This window comes from Pollachius pollachius (assembly GCF_949987615.1).
Source record: "Pollachius pollachius genome assembly, chromosome: 11".
NCBI lineage: Eukaryota > Metazoa > Chordata > Actinopteri > Gadiformes > Gadidae > Pollachius > Pollachius pollachius.
Window position 1 is genome coordinate 8,726,934 of NC_136944.1, and position 24,120 is coordinate 8,751,053.

The 24,120-nt window shown below is 43.3% G+C and overlaps 1 protein-coding gene across 1 annotated transcript; it reads left to right on the forward strand.

Moving 5' to 3' along the window:
* The first annotated feature begins 1,711 nt into the window (after positions 1-1,711).
* hoxb3a (homeobox B3a) lies at positions 1,712-23,412 on the forward strand. Its single transcript, XM_079745836.1, is given in 6 exon segments — positions 1,712-1,802; positions 9,472-9,538; positions 17,186-17,378; positions 17,380-17,589; positions 17,592-17,940; positions 19,265-23,412. Coding segments are annotated over 4 exon segments (1,515 nt in total). The 5' UTR covers positions 1,712-1,802; positions 9,472-9,538; positions 17,186-17,306; the 3' UTR covers positions 20,149-23,412.
* The last annotated feature ends 708 nt before the right edge of the window (positions 23,413-24,120 follow it).

Sequence of the window (24,120 nt, forward strand, 5' to 3'; positions counted from 1 at the left end):
ACTCGACCGCATTACAGAAGCAAAGGTGTTGAGATAAGGTTATTTTCTTGAACTTATTCCAGCTACTGAATGTCAAACAAACCAACCAATTCGTCAATCGAGGATACTGGATGATTTAAACAATAAACGGATGTCAAATACAGCTTCTTAATAAATACATAGTTACACAATTCAGACCGACCAACAATATTGCACTCATGCCATTATACATGCGAAACTCTTATGATACATATGTGCACTTTTACAAACACGACGTGATGCATTGGTAATGATAATTGGATTGCTTCCTGAAATAGTCTTATTACGAGTTTCAATTTTAAGTTACAGGTTTCTTTATGAGATGAACTTGAAACTCCTGAAATAAAAGTGTTTTTTCATGAATCTTGTCCCTCTCCCCTGTGTGCGGGTTGCTTGGCTTTAAGCACACAATATAGGCCTCTAATACGCTCCATCTGGCTCAGTGGAGGTCGCTCTGCTAACTCCTCTTGCAGCACACAGCCGGACTCCCTATTGGCAGAACAGAAACAGAAACCCTTTTGCGCTAACCCGGTGGTAGTCCTGTCAGTCCAACCCGGTTCACCAGCAGTTCACCGTGTCAATCTGCCAGAACAGGCCGAGAGAACCACCTATATACACTCACGGCTGACCATTTCATGGGGAGAAGCAGAGAGCGAGAAGAGGATAGACAGGAAAGCAGGCGAATTGGAGGGGAGAGGGTCGCGGACAGACGGTGGCATGTGAGTGTTGTTTTGCGAGTCAAAATTTGGTTTATTAGTCCTATCCTTATTTATATGAGGTCAACATGCATGCAGGTTAACGGTCAAATTGACCGGAAGCGCTATGCCCATCAAAGGAATTTAAGAGTTAAAGGATATAAGGGAATCTAACTCACTGCTTTGGTTTGTCCGTAAACGATTGTTAAGTTTGACGAAGAGTTATAGCGAACGCAAAAACACAACAGCCCACAGGCCAGGGTGGAAAGGCTACGAGTAAAAAGGGTGAGTGATAGCAGGACCTGTCTCGACTCAATCCTCGACTGAAGAGACAGATCCATGGGGTATGCCCATACACCATTACGCGCGAGGCAAAAATAGTATTGCTAACCTAAAATTTGTTTTTTCAAGTTTTTTTCTTGTTGTTTACGTTTGTATGTTCAAGTCCGAGAAGGGAGATAAATTAGAAAAAAGTCAGAGTTGTTGAAACCATACCGACGACTAGACAGGCGAGCGCTCGCTCAGGACCCGGAGCCCCAGTCTGAGCAGTTCACCGCCAATTAGCGAAGCTCCTGCCTCTAGATTTATGGTCCGGGCTACTGGTTAGAGATTTATAACTTCCCCAAAAGTTACCATTAAATCACTCACACACACGGTGTTGAGTTTGTTTTAGCAACGTCTTAACCAGCAGGCCGAATGGTAATTAAATGTACGTTGTATACATTGTCGCCTAACAACAACATAAAAATAATAATAATAATAATTATACATATATATATATATATATATATATATGTATAGGCCTATAGGCTATATATATTTTTCAGTACCGTTATGGACCGAAAGAAAAATATATAATAGGAATAAATATACTAACGGTGGGCGACGTCGCACCCAGGAAAATTAAATATCCAAAATTTGACGAGAAGGGGATTTTCCTATCTGCTCCGCCCAGATTTAAGACTCCAAACAGTGTCCATTTGGTGACAAACGGTGTTCAAAAACAGAAGCTCTCCTTAGCCAGCTGCCACGCATCCCGGGAAAAGAAGACGGAAGACAAAAGGCATATCAAAAAAGTCATTAGAGCAGGTAAGCTGTGCGGATCCATGATGCTGCCACCCACATGCTCCGTTTAAACCGCGTGTCTTCCTGATGTGTCCCGTCCCACGCGCTCCGCCGTTCTACATCTCATTAATTATCTGTTGTGTGACCCCGGTCTTACTCGTCAACAACCCATCCATGGGGTGTTTCTATATGCCGGCCATACCACAAATCCTAAAACTTTGTTTATCGCTTCTCTATTTGTGTGTGTGCACGTTGGCGCACGTTCCAAGGCACCCGAAGACAGATGCTTTAAAATAGGTAACAGATATGGGGGAAAAAGGGCGCCTTGTATCTTCTCTTTCTTTCTTCTCCGCGCCTTCCCTGTCATGCTGTTACCTCTATCCCGAGGTCCATCTCCCGTTGTCCGCCTCCCGGTCTCTCCGCTCCTTCTCTCCTCACCTCTCTGTTTGTCTGTCGAGACATTAATATTAGCCTTCCCCCGCGTGCAACTATCATTTAAAAAGAAGTTTACTCACGGCGTAAAGTGCAGTTGCGTCTTGTGTTTAGAGAGAGAGGCAGCTTGTGTGTGTGTCTGGCGTGTGTGTGTGTGTGTGTGTGTGTGTGTGTGTGTGTGTGTGTGTTTGTGTGCGTGTGTGTGTGTGTGCGTGTGTTTGTGTGTGTGTGTGCGCGCGCGAGTTGGGCAGGGGGTTGAGTGAGTCGTAGTGAATAGAGAACTGATGGCAAGGTGTAAAAAACGAAGACGCATCTTAGTACCACTGTGATTTATTGCCCTGTGAAAAGATTGCTTACTCAAGAAGACGCTCGCGCTTTTTTGTCAAGCCCCCCTCCCGCCTCTCTTTCTCTGAGAATCACAAATGTCCTTACCCTTGCGACAACGGGCACGCACTCAAACACACACACACACACACACACACACACACACACACACACACACACACACACACACACACACACACACACGAGACAACACACACACACAAAACAAAAACAGCAAATGGCCAAAGGGACAGAATTGATGTCTGGTACTTGTCTGATGAGAACACCACCATGCATTGCCAAACAAAGTTAATTAAATGTAACATTGTCAGAAATTAATTGAACATTAATTGCATTTCACATTTTTCACCAGCTAATGAAAATAATATGTGACCCTCAATGTACCCACAATATCAGGAAGACCAAACAAGATGTTAATGATCAAGAAACTGTAAGCAAGAATCAAATACAATTAAGAAAAAAAAACTATTTGTGCTGCTAATAACACATCTAAGACAAAGCCCAAATTAAAGTGGAACGCCAACACAGTGGTCTATGACATCACAAGGATATACTCGATAGAGGTCCTGAAACCAACTTGGCTAAGGAGTCATCCAATGTTTGGTACTGTTGCTATAAAATATTTGCTCAGGGTTCCCCTTTGCCTTACTAGCACTTTAGCATTGACTTGTTCTATGAGGCCCATGTAGATTCAGTTTCAGTGCTATCAGTTGATCATATAAATAACCATAGGATTATAAGTGGCTCCTTATGGGTTTCCAATGTAAAATCTAATCCTAAATATCCAGATGAAAACTGTTTAGTTCAATATACAAACAAAATCGAAACAAAAACCAGGTAACCGCAAGTACAGATCTGTAGAAGCTGACAGCTTTGGATGTGTTTCAAAGGGGTGCTATCTCTGGCAGGGAAATCCCTAAAACCAGGCCTGATTGTTGTGGGCCCGGCATCATGATTATGTTACATCAACTTGCTGTTTTATTCAATCCATGTGTCATCAGAGAAAGGTCTTGTTTGGTAACAGATACAGGCTCAATTCATCCTCAGGACTGTAGTACATCCAAAACAATTAGGCTTCTAAGCTGTTTTCTACAACAACATCAAACCTTGTCAAACATTGCCAGACATCTTATATAATAATTCAGAGTCGACACTCTATAGACAGGGCTACCTTCAAATATAATTTTACTTTTTTTTAACTCTTCAGCCACTTTGTAGGTTCTGATTTGTCCAGAGTCTGAAAGACTTGAAATCTATCCGTTTTTTCTGGATTTCTAACTTTAGTCAAACCCATTTCACGGCACATTAAGCTAAACTAGACTTCAACCAAGTCTTTAGTTGCTTTCCAGAAACTAACATATGCTGATCATTGGAATTCTGGAACAATGAAGAATACGTGTGGGAAAATAGGTGGACTAAAGTATTAAAGTCCACATTTGACAATTAAGGTGATAATAATGTTTAAACTATCTGGGTTAGCCCATCAATTTTTACATGACAGATAACTTAATTGTTAAGTATATTTAATAATCAAAAGTACAGTCAGTACACACACACACATACACAAACACACTCACAGACAACCACACCTCTCCTCCCATTTGCTGAGAGACTATCTGTGTCTCAACTTTGTTGGCCCTGAAGCCGCGAGCGGCAAACTGACCAACTCAGTTTCTTGTCCCTCGGTGACCCTCCAAGTACTGACACACACAAAAAAATGCACATTCGCAACCCCCCTCCCTAAAAGCACTCTTTGAGTTCTAGGTTAAAGATTAGCATCTCTGATAACGATTAACTCTTTCAAAGGAAGGAGCTGATGGCAGGACTTTGCTACGCCAGAGGGAAGTATTTGGAGTCTTTCAAAAGTGCTCACACTGCCCAGAGCAAGGGAGAAGTATGGTGAGGGGGGAAACTGGTTTCAATTAAATAAAACTTAAGGCAATACTTCCCCTGGTATCTAACCACTTTTTATTGAAAAAAGTGCATAAAGAAAGAGTTTATATAAGTCCAAGCTGATGCAGGTCTCCTCTGATACATGCTGTCAAATAGAAGAGCATGACATCGCTCAAGGGAATGGAATGTGAGTTTTTTTAAGGTGCTATAGTGAAACTTTACAGACCAAAGAGGTTCTTGACGTGAACTTGCACGAAATCCTTTTAGAACCATACACAGTTTCATTGATTTCAAATTGTATCTGGAATAGAGTTATGTATTGAGGTGTATGCAAAGGGTAAACAGCAAGAATGTACTAAATGTTTTGCATGTAATCAAATGGGGCTTAAAGTTTTTGATACTGATAGGATAATACAAATCCTCAGGTTATTTCAAAGAGGTTTAAACCATAACTGAATGAGTCCAATGTGAGTTATATCTCAAATCTGTAAAGTCAAAATTGGTTGTTGTAGGTGTGCCAAAGTGTTGAGGAACAGCATTTAGAGGTTATTAGAACCTTACCCAAGGAAAACCATCCCAAATGTCCAAATTGCCCCAACATTTCTCTACCTTTTTTGCTGAAAACAGGATAGTTAGTGGACCCTGTTTGACTTTACTAATACCTCAAAGTTTTGTACAGACAACAGCTGGACAAACACCCTTGCTCTTTACTGGTCCGAATTACACAAAAATCGGACTCTGACGACTACTAATTAAAATTAATAGGGTATTGGTATACATTGGAATACTCATAAAGACAAAAATAGCTACAGATCCTATTTCCAAGTCAAAATTATTTGACTTTCCATTGGGTTTTATGGATTACTCCAAGAAGCTCATGTTTTCAGTGTCTTGTTATTCCCTGTTATTTCTAAATTTTAAAGATTAGCCGAATGATTCAAACGCCATGAGTCAATACCTGGAACCAAAGGGACAACACAAACAACCACAGACTACCTTGTTACGAAATAATACGTCTGAGGTGTGTGAAACCTTAAGTAACCCATTACTCAACCATTGTGATTGAGGAACATAGAGGTGTTGACATGCCCAAACACGCTGTATCTAGTTGGCCTCAGCAGCCAGAAATGTGCTGCGTACTAAATTACAAACAAAGCCCTTTCTGCAATTTATTTCACAACAAACTCAAGAATATAAATGCAGGTTAATGCAGTCTAATCTCATGCGGACTGACTTGACATTGTCAATAGGACTCATTGTTTATGGTGTTCTTCCACATTTGACCCACATTATGAATGAGGTGCATGGACTCTATGGAATAATAAATTCATATTTTCCAATAGAGAGAAAGCATGTACATTTTGAATAACTTATCTAGGTTGAGGTATTTATGTAATGCAATTTGTTACTACATAATTCTGCTACAGTTTTTGAACCAGTCCAATCTTAAATCACCAAGCATACTGATTGATAAGACACCATGTGTGCAGTCAGGGTCGTGGGGACTCAGGAAATGAAATGGAAGTTCAATTTTACAAGTGGGATGTTTAATAATAGACTGAGTGCATGGGAGAAAGACCAACCTGCATGCATTGAGGAGAACAGTTAGCCTTGGGGTTTAATCAAACACCAATTTGGACCCAGACACTTTTTTTCTCTCTCTCTCTTTCTTTCTTTCTTTCTTTCTTTCTCTCTCTTTCTTTCTCTCTCTCTCTCTCTCTCTCTCTCTCTCTCTCTCTCTCTCTCTCCCCCTCTCTCTCTTATATATCTGTTTCCAGCTTCAGATATATTCAACGGTAACTCTAATAGAAATGTATGAATGCCTGCCCCATCCTCCAGCCATGTTGAGTGAAAACACACATCGCGTCTGCTTATTCCTCCCCTCCTCAATCTCCTCTTCATAGAGTCACAAGGTATCCTGGTGGTCCTCCAACCTTGTTTGCTCAATCTTTTCTTTCGGTCCTCTCCTTTCATTGTGAAACTCCTTCTGCATACTTGCGCCGGATGGCCAGCACCACAACTGGTTGGTGTTGAAACGTGGGTATCCCCCTACCAGAGCTGGGGAAAGGAGAGGAGATGCAATGCAGACTATCTCTATGGTTGGAGGCTAGTTTGTCATCACTTGGCCTGATTGTGTCGGTGGTGATGGTGCTGTGTGGTCCCATCGAGTAGATGGGAACACCAGAGTGCACTTATTGGGATTTATTACAATAATAATGGCAATAATATTGATAATACAAATGAAAAGAAGAACAATGACAACAGGATATTAAGAACAGGAAAGTTGCCAATCGTATCATGATATATGTTATCCTATCAAGACATAATTGTGACAGGTGTGCACAGCAGTGATCTCTTGAGTCTGTTTGCGCTAGCTCCTTCTATCGTGGAAAAGTTGCATTGTATCCACTGTGCAAATCTTCCCATCTTCTTCAGAGTCCATAGCTTTTTTCTTGAACTGATGAGTAGCCCGCATTCTTCCTCACATTGTGTTCATGTAGCTTTTTGACTACATTAGTTGGAATTTGCCATATGTATCGGTTTTGTTTGTTTGTTGTTTGTCCATGAGTCTATCATTCTTTATATTATTATCACTCACTTTAAGTAGGTTCCTCTACTTTAAGCAAAGGTTCCAATTGTTGTCTTCTCAAAGCACAAGAATCTCCTATTTCAGTCAGTGAAAATAAATATGAAGCCAAGATGCCATAACAGTAGCCAGCATTGGGATGTAATGAATTGGTAAACACATAAAATGGGCTATAAAACAGGGATTCCTAAGCAGTTGGTTTGTCGATTGATCATTAAACACAGTGACTTATTTATACTCATCGGTGCCAAAGGTCACTTGGAGAGCTCTGCAACAATCTGTCTCCTCTGTGTTGCTGGCAGCGACCCTTCTCCGCCAGGCTGGTTATATTAGAAAACCAAGACCCCAACACACTGCTAAATGATAGGTCACATTTAGCCCTGAATTACTATTGCCATATCAAGGTGTGTCCTGAACTGTGATTATTCGCATTTTATGTATTGGTCTATAGATTTGAATCTGGTTCCTATATCTATAGACCCATTGGTTTGTGTGTGTGTGTGTGTGTGTGTGTGTGTGTGTGTGTGTGTGTGTGTGTGTGTGTGTGTGTGTGTGTGTGGGGGGGGGGGGGGGGGGGGGGGGGGGATCTATGTGTGGGGGTGTTTGGGTGTGTGTGTGCCGCCCTGTGACGGCACCACCAGACCACAGGAGATAAAGAAGTATAATGCTGATAAAGTAGTTGAAAGAAAAAGAAAGACAAAGCTGAGCTTGTGTTAAGTTGTTTAGCTAGGCTGCAGGAGCATTGTGATTTTACGATTCATGTGTTAAATGTATACATTATATAGCCCTGTCAGGCTCTTTTTTTAACTGAGGTAAATGTTATATCTCACTTCTGTTGCATTTTCATGCATTCAGTTAATGTACATTTGTCATATTAGGCATGCAACTATAGGGGGGGGGGATCTTTATAGCTCGTATTGGTTTAATTTCCATCTTAATGAGTATTGTTTGATCAAAAGGTGAAACCTCTTGATTGAATTAGAAAGGGCTCTGTGAAAAAACAATCATTTTTTGGGAGGACAAAAATGTGTCTCATCAGCTGTTCTTGAACTGAAAGCAACCTCCTCCCTTTGTTTCGGGGGGCTAGGCTAGCCGGCTAAGCTAGTCGACAGGGGCAGCGTCGACCCGGCATCACTTTCTAGGCAACTTTAGACTAGTCAACTGCTCTGGGTCGCAAGGGTAGAAGGCGGCCCGAACACCACCGAGGTTTACCCGTGAGGGAAGAGGAAAATACCCCCTGGCCTTAACGATAATCATGGAAGGTAGCCAAAGTTGTGTGTGTGTGAATGTCGTGGAAAGATACAATAAATAACTTTATTGCAGCATCGCAGGCCTCCGTCGTAGTAGTAGTAGGCTAGTTGTGGGGAGGTCGGGGATCCTTGGTTTTGATTTATGTGTTTGGGGGAAGCTGTCAGGAGAAGAAACAGAGAAGCAAAGCGGCCAACGATTTTATTCCAGCAGTAATAACAGCCGCTATGCAACAACACGGACAGTGATTTTTTCCGCCACTTCTACCACAACAGAGTGGATCCTATTCAATTATTGCACTTTTTTAAAAACGTTTACTGACGGAAGATCAGCGCATACGGATATGGATGCTCATTTCTCTCAATCTCTATTTTGGTTCTTGGAGGATATTCTTCTTTTGCGTTCACGCTTAGATTGTTTTGGTTGTTTTCTTTGGGCAAATTTGCACACTTTGCTGCGTTCTGGATTTGGGTAGTCTTCGTTTAACGCAACATTCACACCTTACCTCTCGGGTCTATGGGATGTATTTTCCTTCAAAAGGTACCGATGGTGAAGATACTCATGACCTTTATACTATTGGTACTGTACTATACAGGGCATGACTTCATTTGGCCTTTAATTGCATTTGCCTAATTGTTTTATTTCTAATCATTACGATTATTGGTGGTTGCTTGTGTTTTACGCCTAAATTCAACTAAAATGATGGACCTACTGAATGAAACGAATTAAAATGAATGATTGCATTTTTAGATGTGAGGCCTTTATGTTTTTGGTTGACTCGGGCCTTTAATCTATAGGATTATATTGTCGTCTCCGTCTTTAAATTGATAGAATTTGACATATTATAGCCAAGGCCTGCTATTTGCACCATGGCTTTAAGCTATTTGTATTGCAGCGAAACATATTTGTAGGCAACTCCAGATAGTTATACCTGAACAGGCCACAAATGTGCACTATACTTGTATGGCATATTTATTGTGGTAATTTAAATAATGATAGATAACGAGTAAAGGTTACACACGCCGTTGTTCTCGGTTCTGTCCCGTTTTTAACCCGTCCCGCTGATCTACAAGAGGTCTCTTGCACTCTATCGGATTTCCAAAGACCCCTCCTTTGATCGCTTCTCTATATTTTTCTTTTTTTCCCTTCCTGCTTTCCCCATGTCTCCCCATCGCTGCCACCCAGCAGTTTGGACGAGGAGCTTTGTGGAAGCCGTTTTCTTCACTCAAAACAACACAAAATAAAAAGTCTCTCGGTGAGTACAAAAATTGGTCTTCATAAATACCTATTGAATGTTGGAACCGTGCTGGTAATGTTTCGGGCTTCTATTAATTTTGTCATTAGGTCACTGAATCTATTTTCTCCAACACATAATTGTATTTAATTTGGATAGGAAAGAAAATGATTAAATATTTAAACAAAATCCAGGCTATAGGCTGGATATCCCAATAAATTGACCGGCGAAATGTTTTTTTTTTGTGTTGCAATTCAATCCAACCCCAATGGAGGCCTTTTAAGGATAGGCCTATTAATCATTCGATTAATTGTTGTTATTGTTATTATCATATTTATATCTGTGTTGCAGCTCGTTTGAGTATAAACCTAGTGGTACACCATAGTTGCATAGGAAAATTAATCTTAATATCCTCGATAACGGAAGAAACATGTTTGATATAATGCATGATTTTATGCTGTAGTCCTATATTGCTGTATAAGATATATGTATAATATATATTCTATATACTCATTCTCAGTTTGTGTGTAGTATGGATACTACGGGTGGTCCTATTTTATTTTGATGTTGGTAGCGGTTAGGCAAATTTGCTGTAGGCCTTCTCGATCATTGTAGCGAAGGGGAATATTCGTTAGTTACTCTCCTATTAGGTGATTATAAGACATTTTTTTTCTGTTCGGAACTTCATTTGTGAATGGCCTCATTACTCTGGCACAGAGAATACACAACATTTCCATTTCACCAGACGTCATGTAGGCCTTCGCCTTAATGACCTTCTTTTCTTAAGATACCTCAAACACGAGTATATTCGATTAGGCCCTATAGTCTTACAATATAACACATAAAATGGTATGGTGATGGTAAAAACAAGTTAATATATCTTGATCTAAAAGAGTTGTTTATTGTAGACTAATAGGCCTAATTCATATTTGAATTAACATTTTTAGTTGTTAATAGTTTTTTGACGGCCAAAATCGCTTAAAGTAGGCAATAGGCTTATATATCACACCGCTCAAATAAATAGTCTATTCTTAAAGTGAATATGATAGCTTATGTGTTGATGTTGTTGTTGTTTTTCATTAAGAAGATTACATATCTCGTTATAGTCAAGCCTTAACACGTTTGAGCCAAATCTAATCTCTTTCTATACACCTTCTGTCCGAGTAACGAATAGAGAGGACAAAAAGCGAACGTATTCAAGAACAAAACTTGAATGACGAGTTTTGGTTAATGAACCAACAGGCTTTCGTTTAGCTCAGTTGAGGACGAGTTAGCAAATCCCTTGTTCTCGCACAGGGTCTCTTTAAGAGAAAGTTGCAGACAACGACATTCTGGTGGCCTGCCTTCCACCTACACCGAGTTCTTTTCAAAACCTCACACCAAGTGATATCTATTTAAAGTTGTCCTGCTTGCCCACAACTACGCACGCACGCACGCACGCACGCACGCACGGACGCACACACACACACACACACACACACACACACACGCACGCACACACAACGATGCAGAGATGTGAGATATGTCATAAATCTCCCGCCATAATCGACAGCGGTTACATCCTGAATAATACACACACACACACACACTGTGGCCAGTGAGTGAGAAAGCCAAGTGTGAGATGTGTTCATTTGATGCACGACATTCACACATTAAAGAGAGAAAGGCTTGATCGTTTCATTTGTATTTTTGCCTCACTTCTGCTTCGACTACTCGTATTCTTTGGCCTATTCTATCAGTAGGCCCTATGGCTTCACCTCTTATTGTTTTGGTAATGTTTGATGATGAACTGAAATATGCAAACAATTGTAATGAATCGTTATGCTCGGCGCAACGCACCGAAGCCCTGATTTAATTTCCTGAATATCCATTTGGTGCTGATGAGTTGTACGGTATAGCAACATATATATAAGCGACCCAATGCTCTAATAATATCCTTTCACATTATCCCGATTTGCTGAAACGGAGGTTTTATTCACGGAGCTAAAGCACCATAACAGCTGCCACTCGACTTATATGTGTCTTATGCACGCACATCCGCGTGCCTGCGCTTTTGCGTGTTTGTGTTTGGATTGGGGTGTGGGGTGTGTGTCTGTGTGTGTGTGTGTTTGTGGGGGGGGGGGGGGGGGGGGGGGGGGGAGGTGGGCTGTGCATCTCTTCACTAACGTGCGAAACCCAAAAAGTTATGCGAGCCATATGCTACATATATAGGAGCCAACGGCTGCTAATGCTGAGCGTAGTATTCTGACAACAGACATATAGGATTAGATTACAATAATTGGCTCATGGTATATGACTGGGAAATTGGATCAGACTATTTATAATATATGCATGGATGATTAGCCTACACTGTAACGTACAGCCTATGTATTTTTCCACCTGCATAATATGATCTAACGTAGCCTAACTTGAGGGAATATAGCACCCTTTTATCTCATCTGGGTGGAATTAGCATATTTCCTGAGTGAGTGTTCATGAAGCCGCCACTGAGCGGTGTGTGATGGAGAATCAAGGCGTCCGTGAGTCGAGCGCCGTTATCCCCCAGTAAGCGATGCTGATACGAGGCCTGCGTTGTCAACACAACACATTCAACCCGAGCCGAGGAAATATAAGGCTACACCTGCTATAGCTGCTCCACCGCCATGGCACTACCTTCGGAATAACCCCCCATAGGCCTTAAAACAACCGGCCAGAGGGAAACACGGAGCCCGACGAAGAAAGGAAGAAGAGCCCCCCCCCCCCCCCCCCCCCCTGCCCCTTACTCCAAGAGGAACCAACGCACACTATACCTACAGACTATACAGAAATGAGAACAATATAAAAGCCCCCAAAATGAGATGGGTCGACTCTCCGCGGCAGGCCCTCCTTTCTCAGGGGGCCGCCTGTCCGATGCTGCTGGTGTGACGGTCTCCGCAGCCACCTCCGAGCTGACTTACTGAGCGACAGGGGGCTAAAGGGGGAGAAATCTGAGGCCATTGTTATCAGCAAGCGGCGTTGGAAGTTGGACTAGGCTACCAGCGCACTGGTGCTGGGGGGGTGGCGGGGGGGGGTGGGTGCTGGCTGGCTGGCAGCCTCTCGGCTCTAGGATCGTTCGCTCGCGTGTCGTTTTCCCTGACTGTATACCTTCCTGCCCTTTTTTTCCGTGTCTCGAGCCCCGCTCGCCCTCCGCTCGCTTCCGACAATCGTTCGCGCCAACACGGTGTCCGCTGTCACCTCCCCGAAGTAGCACGGGGATCCCTCGGCGCAGCCCGGGCTGGTTGTGTTTTGCGGTGTTGTGGCGGTCGAGAGGCGCTGCTGCTACTGCTGCTGCTGCTGCTGCTGCTATAAGGAGTACCCGTCGTCTCGAGACATTACCGGAGGAGCGGGATTCTCACCACCGGCAGCGGGTGTAGCTTCTAAGGGGCTGGTTTGTTGTTGGATCAAGACCAGAGAGCCCCGGTTAGAATTAAATAGCTGAGAGAGAGGATAAGAAAAAAAAGAGGCGGAGGGGAGTGTAGAAGAAAGAAGATCAGGAAAAAAAAAGCATCAGGATTCGTTGATTTATTGATTATCCACGGTGGTGCCTAACATGAGGAATAATATATGATGCGGTGTTGTCGCCGCGTTGGGTTCGCCCGAGGCTGAGAGAAGGTAAGGAAAAGACACGCTCGGTGCTGGAAGCTGCAGCCTGAAACACCAGCGACTCTGACACCCGGTTTGAGATCCTACTGGCCTGTATTTCCCAGATTGTGAATGGCGGAGAGTGGATGGCTCTGTGATTTATTGCCCATATGACTTCAATCTCGGTTCAAGCAGAGTTCACAATGCTTTAGGATGCCTTACACACCGCAAGCGGCACACTTCTTCTAATCTCTCCCTTGCTTTCTTTTCTCCCCACCTCGGCCTGTCTCTTGTGTATTTATTGTTTTTGTTGTCGCTATTCAATTAGCTTATTTCTCCAGCCTATAAAGGAACCAACAGTTATCATTTAATTGTTCATCAAACTAACTACATTGTCGTTATTTGAATAGGCTATAAGCACTCATTATCAATTAGCTGATTTGAATAGGCCTGTATTTTTAGCACATTGTGTTGTTGACTTGTAGTAGGCCAAAACAAATTGCCTTTTATTTATATTTATTATAATCGCTGTTCTATAGGATAGGCTACATCAAACACCCTTGTTCGATGATTTTGACCTCGCCTACCTATGCCAAGAAAGTAACTTGGTTATTATAATTTTTTTTAGGAGAAATTCTTCTATCAAGCGAATATTTTATTGTTCCTGGGCTTGGCTCCAGTAAAGCCCCTACATTCTCTGTTAATGGGATAACGAATACGTAGATTGTCCAAGCTAATGCATTTTCCGCTTTCCCCCTCTCTCTCCCTCGCTCTCTTTTTATCTGTCCCTCGTTCTCCCCCCCCCCTCTCTCTCTCTCTCTCTCTCTCTCTCTCTCTCTCTCTCTCTCTCTCTCTCTCTCTCTCTCTCTCTCTCTCTCTCTCTCTTTCTCTCTCGCCCATATAGCCTCATATGACAGGCGCCATTTTCAATTTTTTGTTGTCCCCGAATAAAACCTAGTCGACAGCCTCAGCCCCCCTCCATCTCGCTACCCCTGTCTCCCTCTCGTATTAGGTTGTTTTTGTTTTGTTGACTTTATTTCTGTGCTGTCGGAATTCAGCAGTAAGGCTAACTCTGCCTATGCCTGTGTTGGGCTGGGCCCTGGGTCTAAACGGATTATACAGGGAGGCGTCTAGTAAAGTTGGTGATTGTATTAGCAGTAGCCCTACAAGCTAGGGCAGAGACATTACGTGTCCCATTTAATGGTGAAACAACGATATGATTTAATAACATATTCCTCCTACACTCTCTGCCCTAGCCTCTCTCTCTCTCTCTCTCTCTCTCTCTCTCTCTCTCTCTCTCTCTCTCTCTCTCTCTCTCTCTCTCTTACCGTATGTCTCTCCCACTCTCTCTTCGCCTCTCGCTCTCCTCCCATCTCCTTGCCCGGGACAATTCCTTAGAGTAAATAATTAGGATTCCGGCTTGTCTAGCAGAAAGATAAATGGCTGACATTTGTGACGTGCTGAGAGCTGATGCTCCAAAGCTGGAGCTTTTGTTCTATTCCTGTAGGCCTCTCACATTTGCGTCACTGTAAATACTTTTTTTTATCAGTAGGACTGCTTCTAAACAAAATCTGTATTTTTTGTAATGTGAAAAAAATCCTGGATTTAATTCAAATCCTGAGAGAATCGTGTTATACCATTTTCCTTTGATTTTGAGTTAGAATATGGCCTTTAAAAGAAGGCACATCCTAATAATTTCAAAATATGTCTGAATATAACTGTATTCCCCTATTTTGCTTCAGTAAATAGTGTAGCCCATGATTATATAAATTCAGGCCAACACCCATTATTTTCTTAAGGGCTACATTTCCAACAAACTCTGACAATTCGTTGGTCTATATGAGTTTGTTATTGTTTGTTAGAATTGACCAAATATAGACCTATAGGCCTATATATAATTGGAAGACCTTCAGACAATTTTCACTCAGGAACAGTCTTAGCCCTCTTTCCTGGAAGGTTTTATCTGGCCCTTCTAACAGTCCAGGAGAAATGAATGCCAGGTGCTCTCTCGTGCTTGACAACTGGGCCTCTGGGCCACCCCAGGGGTGAGATCCAAATAGGGTGTTTGGTGGGCTGGAGCAATTTTTTTTTTCCACTTCTATTTTCATTCACTTAGGCTACTACTTGCCTACACATGCAACTATCTATCTATCTATCTATCTATCTATCTATCTATCTATCTATCTATCTATCTATCTATCTATCTATCTATCTATGTATCTATCTATATAAATATATATATATACCTTTATCTTATCTATCTTTCTATCTATCTATCTTTCTATCTATCTATCTATCTATCTATCTATCTATCTATCTATCTATCTATCTATCTATCTATCTATCTATCTATCTATCTATCTATCTATATTTATTTTCGAAGCTTATTTATTTATTTGACTTATTTATTTATTTTTTATATATGCAAGGCTATCTTGTAATGTTAACGAAAAAACGTTCGAGGGAATTGTTGGAGACATTGAGACCAGACGCACATGCATGTATCTCGGCTTTCCTAGGCTAAGCTTAAACGAAAAAAACACAGAAATGGCAACAATGGCTATTGGTCTTCGTATTACAAGTAATGCATTTCTTCAACAATTACCACGACCAACAAAGTATTATCCCTTTTGTATCGAATCTTAGTTATCTTAAGTTTATTTTTTATCGTGTGATGTTAATCTGTGCTGTACAAGAAGAAATTCACGATAGACCGAGTAGCGTAACTTATGTAAAATGTTAAAGAACGGGATAGGCAAATTTCGTAACCCGCCGATAGCAAATGATTGACTAGCTTTTATATAGTAATGAAGGCTAGTCAAAAAGTTGGCCTATGACACAAAAGTGAGGATTTAACAGAATCACAAAATAAATTGCAAGGGAAAGCAGATGATTTCAAAACCACATTTTGGCCTAATAACAAGTGGCTCGCAATTCGCAAAATCAAACAAGGTAGCCTTATTTATTTTCATACAGGAACGACTGATTGCGACTGATTTTATCTGACCGCGTAGGCATCTGCATAATGGTGCTATGTTGTCAACGTCCGATATCCGCCGTCTCTTCATTTAGTGTCTAGACCAGGGTAGACCTGTTAGTAAAAACACACAATTAAAACGAGCTGCTATAACGAAAAAAATATGTAAGTGCAATAATAGCCTTATTTGAAAAATTAAAATACTCTACCACTACTGCTAATGCTACTAATACTATCTTCTTATACTGCTACTATTATGCAACTATAAATATAACTTCCACTTCTAATACTAGTAATAATCACAACATAACAATGTTACAATAATAATTATCAAGAACAACATTAATAAGAAAAGCACAACAATACCCTTTCTTAAAAAATGAAGGTTACAACTTCCACTTCTAATACTAGTAATAATCACAACATAACAATGTTACAATAATAATTATCAATAACAACATTTATAAGAAAAGCACAACAATACTCTTTCTTAAAAAATGAAGGTTACAAGATCCTGTAGCCTTGCTTGCATGGGCCTGCCTCGTGTTTGTGTGCATGTCTGTTGGGGGAGATTGGACCAGGCACCTTTATGTGCTGATAGAGTGAGCGATAGAGAGATAGAGAGAGAGAGAGAGAGAGAGAGAGAGAGAGAGCACAAAAGAAAGAGAGAGAGAGCTAAATAGAGAGCACAAGATACAGAGCAAGAGAGAGACAGAAAGGGAGAGGGAGTTGGGGGTAGAGAGAGAGAGAGAGAAAGAGAGACAGAAAGAGAGAGGGAGGTTGGGGGAGTGAAGGAGAGAGAGAAAGAGAGAGAGAGGGGAGAGAGAGAGAGAGAGAGAGAGAGAGAGAGAGAGAGAGAGAGAGAAAGAGAGACAGGGGTAGGAACACAGCTTGCTCTCCCCGTGCCCCCGCCAGTGGAGCATCTGCAGGCCGTGCTCTCCTCCAACGGTGGAGAGAGGAGGGGGGGTGAGGGGGAAGAAAAGAAGAGAGCGAGCCCTATTCATGTCATGGCGCCTTTCAGCAGAGGAAGATGGATTTATCCTTCCTATATCTGCCCCGCTCTCTGATTATTCTCTGTGCTAACCTTTCAGGTCAGATTCCAAGGGGCCGTTGGAGAGAGACAGTCACGTGACACCCGGTGCCAAATGGTCTTCCGGCAGCGCCTCTCAACAAGGACCGGAGAAACAGAAGAAGCCGCCCCTTCTCTCGGAAATGCAGAAAACCACGTATTACGACAACTCCTCGACGCTTTTCGGTGGCTACTCGTCGTACCAGGTCCAGGGCGGCGGCGGCGGCGGCGGCGGCGGCGGCGGTCAACGGCTTCGGCGGCTACGATGCTGTCCCCGTGTCCCACCACCAGCCCAGCTTCCAGTCGGCCAGCCACCTGGACGTGGACTCGTACCAGCGCTCGGCGTGCTCCCTGCAGTCCCTGGGCGGCGGCGGCGGGGGGAGTAGCGGCGGCGGCGGCGGCGGCGGCGGCGGCGGCGGCGGCGGCGTGGTCTCCAACAGCAACACTTGGCCAAGAGCAAGGAGCTGAACGGCAGCTGCATGCGGCCCAGCCTGCCCCCCGAGCACCACCCGGGCGCCCAGGCGTCCCCCCCGCTGCCCCCCAGCGCCAGCAACGCCCAGCCGCCCGGTGGGGGCGTCGGCAGTTCGGGGACAGCGTCGTCGGCCGGTAAGCCGGCCAATCCCGGCAAGCCATCCAACGCGTCGGACTCGCCGTCGGCGGCGGCCTCCTCCCTGGCCCCCAATCCCTCCATGACCAAGCAGATCTTCCCCTGGATGAAGGAGTCGCGGCAGAACACCAAGCAGAAGAACGGCTCCCCCAGCTCAACCTCGGCCAACGGTGTGTAACATGCCCCCAGCTCCGTCCCAGACGGCGCTGTCTCGCTCACTTCCTGTCTGTGCTTTCCTGAATCCCCTTCTTCCCGTCTGCTCGGTCTGTTGCGTAGAAGCATGGTGGTGACGATGTGTGTGTGTGTGTGTGTGTGTGTGTGTGTGTGTGTGTGTGTGTGTGTGTGTGTGTGTGTGTGTGGGCGTGTGTGTGAGTGAGTTGCGAGCTAGTGGGGAGTCCATGCATTGTGGTACACCTTTCTCTCCACAGGAAGTTGCTTTGTTTTCATGACAAACCTTTGAATCGATGAAAACAAACACTATGTCCACAGTGACGTTGAAATTGGAAGTTTAGTTGAAGTTACGTGATATTTAAATTAAACATGAATGAACAAGTGAAACTTAGCAGGATGTGGATGAGGCACACAGCTGATAGACAGGTTAAGTAATTTATTCATGTTGATTAATGTATTAGGGTTTAGTTATTTATTAATGGTCATCAAGTATGCTGACAAAGCTCTGTGTAAGGAACTTTCCCTGTGCATCTTATCGTCTGCATATTGCTGAAATAAAGCTGGTAATCAGCTTCGTAAATGCTTGTGAGAAACAGAGACAGAGACAGAGTCTCTGTCTCAGATAGTTGCAGATTAAAAACACATGCTATTTAAATGCACTGTATCTCCCACCGTTGCTCTAACACATTAACGTTAAGGATAGCAACCAAATAGATACAAATCAAAACACACATACGCACACACAGACAGACACAAGCACACAATTACTCACACACAGTAACAAAGTGTGCTGTCTTGTTAGCAGATTTACTGGTTAAAGTAAGAGTAGTGTGAGGCCAGCCAATACGGTGCACTTCTTGCACTCTGCAGCTGTTGCTTCGAGGGATCTGTGTATCCAGCCATGATGCAATTGAGCAGCCAAGGGCCAGCACTCAGCGCTTAATAACTGCCACGGTTATGAAGTGTTGACAACTAATATTAGGGGTGGAGGGATAACTTGGCCAGTCTGCTGGCCTTTCTAACAATCCTCCACCTCCAACACCACCAACCCCCCCCCCCCACCCCCCACACACTTTTAATAACAAACCGGAACGCTTCCAATCTCTTCATGCCAGCACTCTAATTGTGTTTTAATATTTTTCCTCTCTTCTGCCTTTTGCCGCCATCACTTATTTCATTTTCTTCTTCTCTCATCCTTCTGTTCCTTCCCCGCTGTGTTCAATCTCCGGCCTGCTTTCTTTCCTTAACCCCCTGTCCCTCTCTTAACGCTCTCTCTCGTGTTCTGTTCTCTCTTCCCCTCGGCTGGTCTCCCGTTCCCCTCAGCGCTAGGAGGAGGAGGAGGAGGAGGAGGAGGAGGAGGAGGCGAGAGCGGCAGCGGCGGAGAGAAGAGCCCCCCGGGCGGCTCCTCGGCCGCCTCCAAGCGGGCGCGCACCGCCTACACCAGCGCCCAGCTGGTGGAGCTGGAGAAGGAGTTCCACTTCAACCGCTACCTGTGCCGGCCCCGGCGCGTGGAGATGGCCAACCTGCTCAACCTGTCGGAGAGGCAGATCAAGATCTGGTTCCAGAACCGACGCATGAAGTACAAGAAGGACCAGAAGTCTAAAGGCTTGGGCTCCAGCTCCGGGGGGCCCTCGCCCACCGGCTCCCCGCCCCTGACCATGCAGTCCACCGCTGGCTTCCTGAACTCCATGCACTCCATGGGGGGCGGGGGCTACGACGCCCCTTCGCCGCCCTCTTTCGGCAAGCCCCACCAGAGTGTGTCCTACTCCATGTCCACTGCCTACCCCAACGTCTCCATGAAGGGCTGCCCTTCACAGCAGAAGTACGGCGCCCCGGCCCCGGACTACGCGGACCCTCACGGCCACCATGGCCTAGTGCAGGCCAACAGTGCCGGATACGGGACCCCCAACAACATGCAGGCCAGCCCTGTGTACGTGGCAGGGGGCAGCTACGTGGAGCCCATGTCCGGAGGCGGGCCTACCATGTACGGGCTAAACCACCTGGGCCCCACGCCCCCTCACCACCAATCCATGGACTACAGTGGTGCGACCGCCATGTCGACCGGCAACCAGCATCACGGGGGTGGAGGAGGAGGGGCCCCGGGCCCTTGTGACCCCCCCTCACACTCAACTTACACAGAGCTGTCGGCGCACCACACCTCGACTCAGGGCAGAATCCAGGAAGCACCCAAGCTCACTCACCTGTAGCAGGTTTGAAAACAAAATAACTATGACGGAAGTGGAGAAAGATGATGGAATGACTAACATGATGCCATTGGCTAACAGGCTCCACCCGGTCGACGGGGACTGGGTGGAGGGAGAGCGAAAGAAGAGATTGGGTATATGTGATAATCCAGTGGTTTATGTTGCTCAGGAAAGGTCCAAACTTCCGAAGTACACATTGGAAGTTTGAAGTACTTCCAATGTGTCAGCCACTATAACATCGAGTCAATTGATGCTATTAATTTAGTAGACGGTTAGAAGTGTACCACCGCCATACATATAGGACCCAGTTCCATAGTGGATAGGCAGAAGGTTCTACCACCAGACCAGTTTGCACCTACATACCTAGAGTAGGCTGATAAATGATAGTTGGCTAGAGTTTTGATAACGTGGGACAAAGATTGGAAATGATGGTAAATGATTGGAAGGGAATGTTTGACTTAGAACTACCTCATGTTACTACAATGCCATATTAGGCCAACTTTTTACAAGGTTCAGGGTTTTTCTTGGATCATTTGAGGTATTGTGGTTAGAGTTAGGTTTATTCAATTTATATCTCACATTTCTTATTTTGATGTACGCCATAGTACATATAACTGGAACTGTTATCGTCCAAAAGCAGTGGAGGACCAAATCCATGCACACAGCTAGCAATACTTCCCCACACATCTTTGGAGAATTGCTAACGATACTGAAATCTGCTGTTGGACTTTCCACAGCTTTAATGCTTGGATTTCAAACTTAGTAAATACTGACTGTCCTGAGAGTTGGTCACCTTAGTACACCCTGGTAGCCTTTATAAAAGTTATGGATGGAGCCTAGTTGGGCCTAGCATGTAGGTTGGAAATAGACATAGTGCGAGGGAAACATCTGCGATACACCTTATGCTTCTGCTTCACTGTGGCTTGGAATGCTTTAAAGGCATGTTTTCATGATAGCATCCACCCTCATTTCATACACACACACACACACACACAGCTCCCATTGCCGAAGCAAGGGGTAAATGAAATATAGAGGGTAGACTTTTTAATGGTGGTTAACGAGGTGGTTAGATTAATGATGCTGGCAGCTCTATTACTCCAAGGAGCACATCTTATTGTCAGTCCTGCTGAGTTATGGGTGTAGGGCTCTACTGTGGGGAGGTGTGTGTAGGTAAGGGGAGGATAGGTGGGGAAGCACACAGGCCTGCAGCAACAACAACAACAACAACAAAATATTCACTAAAAGAAAACCAAGCCCCAACTACTCTATGCTCCTCACTTTGAAGAGGGAACAAGCATAAACCACTGGATTGTTGCCTTTCTATATGTCTCTCTCTCTCTCTCTCTCTCTCTCTCTCTCTCTCTCTCTCACTCTCTCACTCTCTCTCTCTCTCTCTCTCTCTCTCTCTCTCTCTCTCTCACTCTATCACTCTCTCACTCTCTCTCTCTCTCTCTCTCTCCCTCCCCCTCTCTCTCCCTCTCTCTCTCTCGCTCTCTCTCTCTGTGTCTGTCTCTCTCTCTCCCTCCCCCTCTCTCTCTTTCTCTCTCTAAATATCTCCTGCTATTTCCCTACTGTCGTTTGTCTTAGGGAGCAGCATCATTCACTGAAGCATGCTTCCTACAATCCCTCATATTCCCCTCATACTCCCGCCACAACCGCACACACGTGCACGTACCAACACACACACACACACACACACACACACACCAACACGCACACACGCACACAAACACACAGACATACACAAATCTTCTAAACCTTGCAATAGGTGGATTACTTAAACCCTTAAAAGTGTTGTCAGTTATCCAGGCTGGTCTTGCACTCATACATGAACATTGTAAAATGTAAGAATATCTTAGCCTTTTACACGCAAACACAAACACACGCACACACACACACTCACAGCTATGCTACTTCTTCTTTTTGCTGACACATGTTCAAAGCCGGGCTATGCCAGCTGTTGACATCTTAACGCAAACATACATGAGAGAAACATACAAAAAAAAAAAATGTTCTTATTTTAGCACAACATTGAGACAGGGTAAAAAAAAGAGTGAAAAACTCTTTCTTTATATATGTGTGAGTCTTTGGCCCCTCCTTTATGTCTGTCTGTCTCTGTCTGTCTGTCTCTGTCTGTTTTGTCTTTTTCTGTCTTCCTCTCTCCCTCTCTTTTCTCTCGGTCTCTGAGGGGTCGGTCACGTAAGCGGACACTAAGGTGAAAAAGAGCAATTATTGTTATTATTTTATTATTGTTTTTGGTTCACACATATCAACTTTTAACATGGAAACAGGGTATATATTTGAACAAAAATGCATGTCAGGGATGAAAAGCAGATGTGTGCTAGACCTAAAAGAAACACATTGTTCACTTTTGATGACATTAGTGATGGCAGTTTGGACAACGTACATCCTTGAGCTACATTTCAACAACTTGTGTGTATATAGTGATTCAATATGATTTTCCAATTCCCTGAAACAAACTAACCTATAATAATAACCCACTTTGTCAATCGTCTATTGTCTTCCATGGCATTTTGAATACCAACCCTTTTTTGGCAGTTGTTTCTCCAACACACATTGAAAAGTAGCACAAGCAGTACTTGGGTATCGCCAAACTCCTCTCGCTGATCGTCGTAAGGCTAGACCTACTATGCTTGCTACATCCAGACATCATTGTTGCACTTAGAGTTTACATTTTGATGGTTAAAGTTACAAAAAAGAAAAAAAAAATGAAATCTTATTTTAAAGACGGAAGATCCTGCAATCAAAGCGTCTTTGGCTAATGTGTGTTCAAGTGAACATTCAAATATAAATATTTATTTGTTATAACCGTTTAAAATACTTTCTGTTTTGTAATATTATTATTATTTATCCTTCATGTATTTATATCGACAAAAAATACTGTACTTTTTTAGTATTTACCAGTTATGAAAGGGAAAAGGCATTGTGTTTCTTCTTGTCCATTGTACCGAAGTTACATTTTTTTAGTTATTGTATTTTAGAAGGAAAAAAAGTAGTTTTTATGTTCCTATTATGACCCTTGTACATAAATGTCTTGACTTGTACAGGGAAAATGCTCAGAAGTGAATCGGGGACCCATCCATGCATAGTCAGAAAATTTAGACAAACTATTAGCTGGCGAAAAAAGAACAAGTCTTTTTTGGAGAAAACAGTTACCTTTCTTTGTCCTTTGTAGATTATTTTTCTTTCCTTGTTGAGAGAGTTGTCTGTCGAGCAATTCTTTAATAAAATGTTATGTTATTCAGAGCTATCCTCAGTCCTTGACACAAACGCAGTGAATCAGGAAACACATAATTTGGAACTTCAAGGGCAATCCAATATCTCAAAGGGTTTAACTGATTGAATACATACTGGTGCTTTCCTTCTAATACATACCGGCATGCAATATCCTTTCAAAAGTTCAAAAATACGTTTCAATATTCCACATCCGCCTTCCTTAGTGAATGAGATGGTGGGGTAGCTATCATATTTTGGAAGGAAGCTTTTTAAATATTAAGTTTCACAATATAGATCTACTGTAATACAGGGATAAGGTACCGGATCAATATGTTGAGCCAGGAAAGGGTTTTAATGACTGCATATCCCGCCTCCCATGTACTAGATTGTAAATTAGGGCGCCATGAATCAGACCCATTCTACCTTTATGCTATTGTTTCATTCTAGGCTGTATTCTCAATTAACCTCACTCGTTTTGGAATGTTTTCTCTACTTCTAATGGGCAACTGGTCCAAAAGAGGCATAAAACTACACTATTCATTGTTTGTTTGTCACAAAACAGCTTTATGTTTGCCCTTATGATGCACATTGATAGCTAAGCTAGATAAGTATCGCGCTTATCTGGCAACAATCTAATTGTAATCAAAGGTTGGAAAAAAAATACAAACAATGGATGCTTGCCTAGTAACAGGTTTCCACATTCCACTGTTCATGGTCTTACCCTCTTCTGCGATTTTG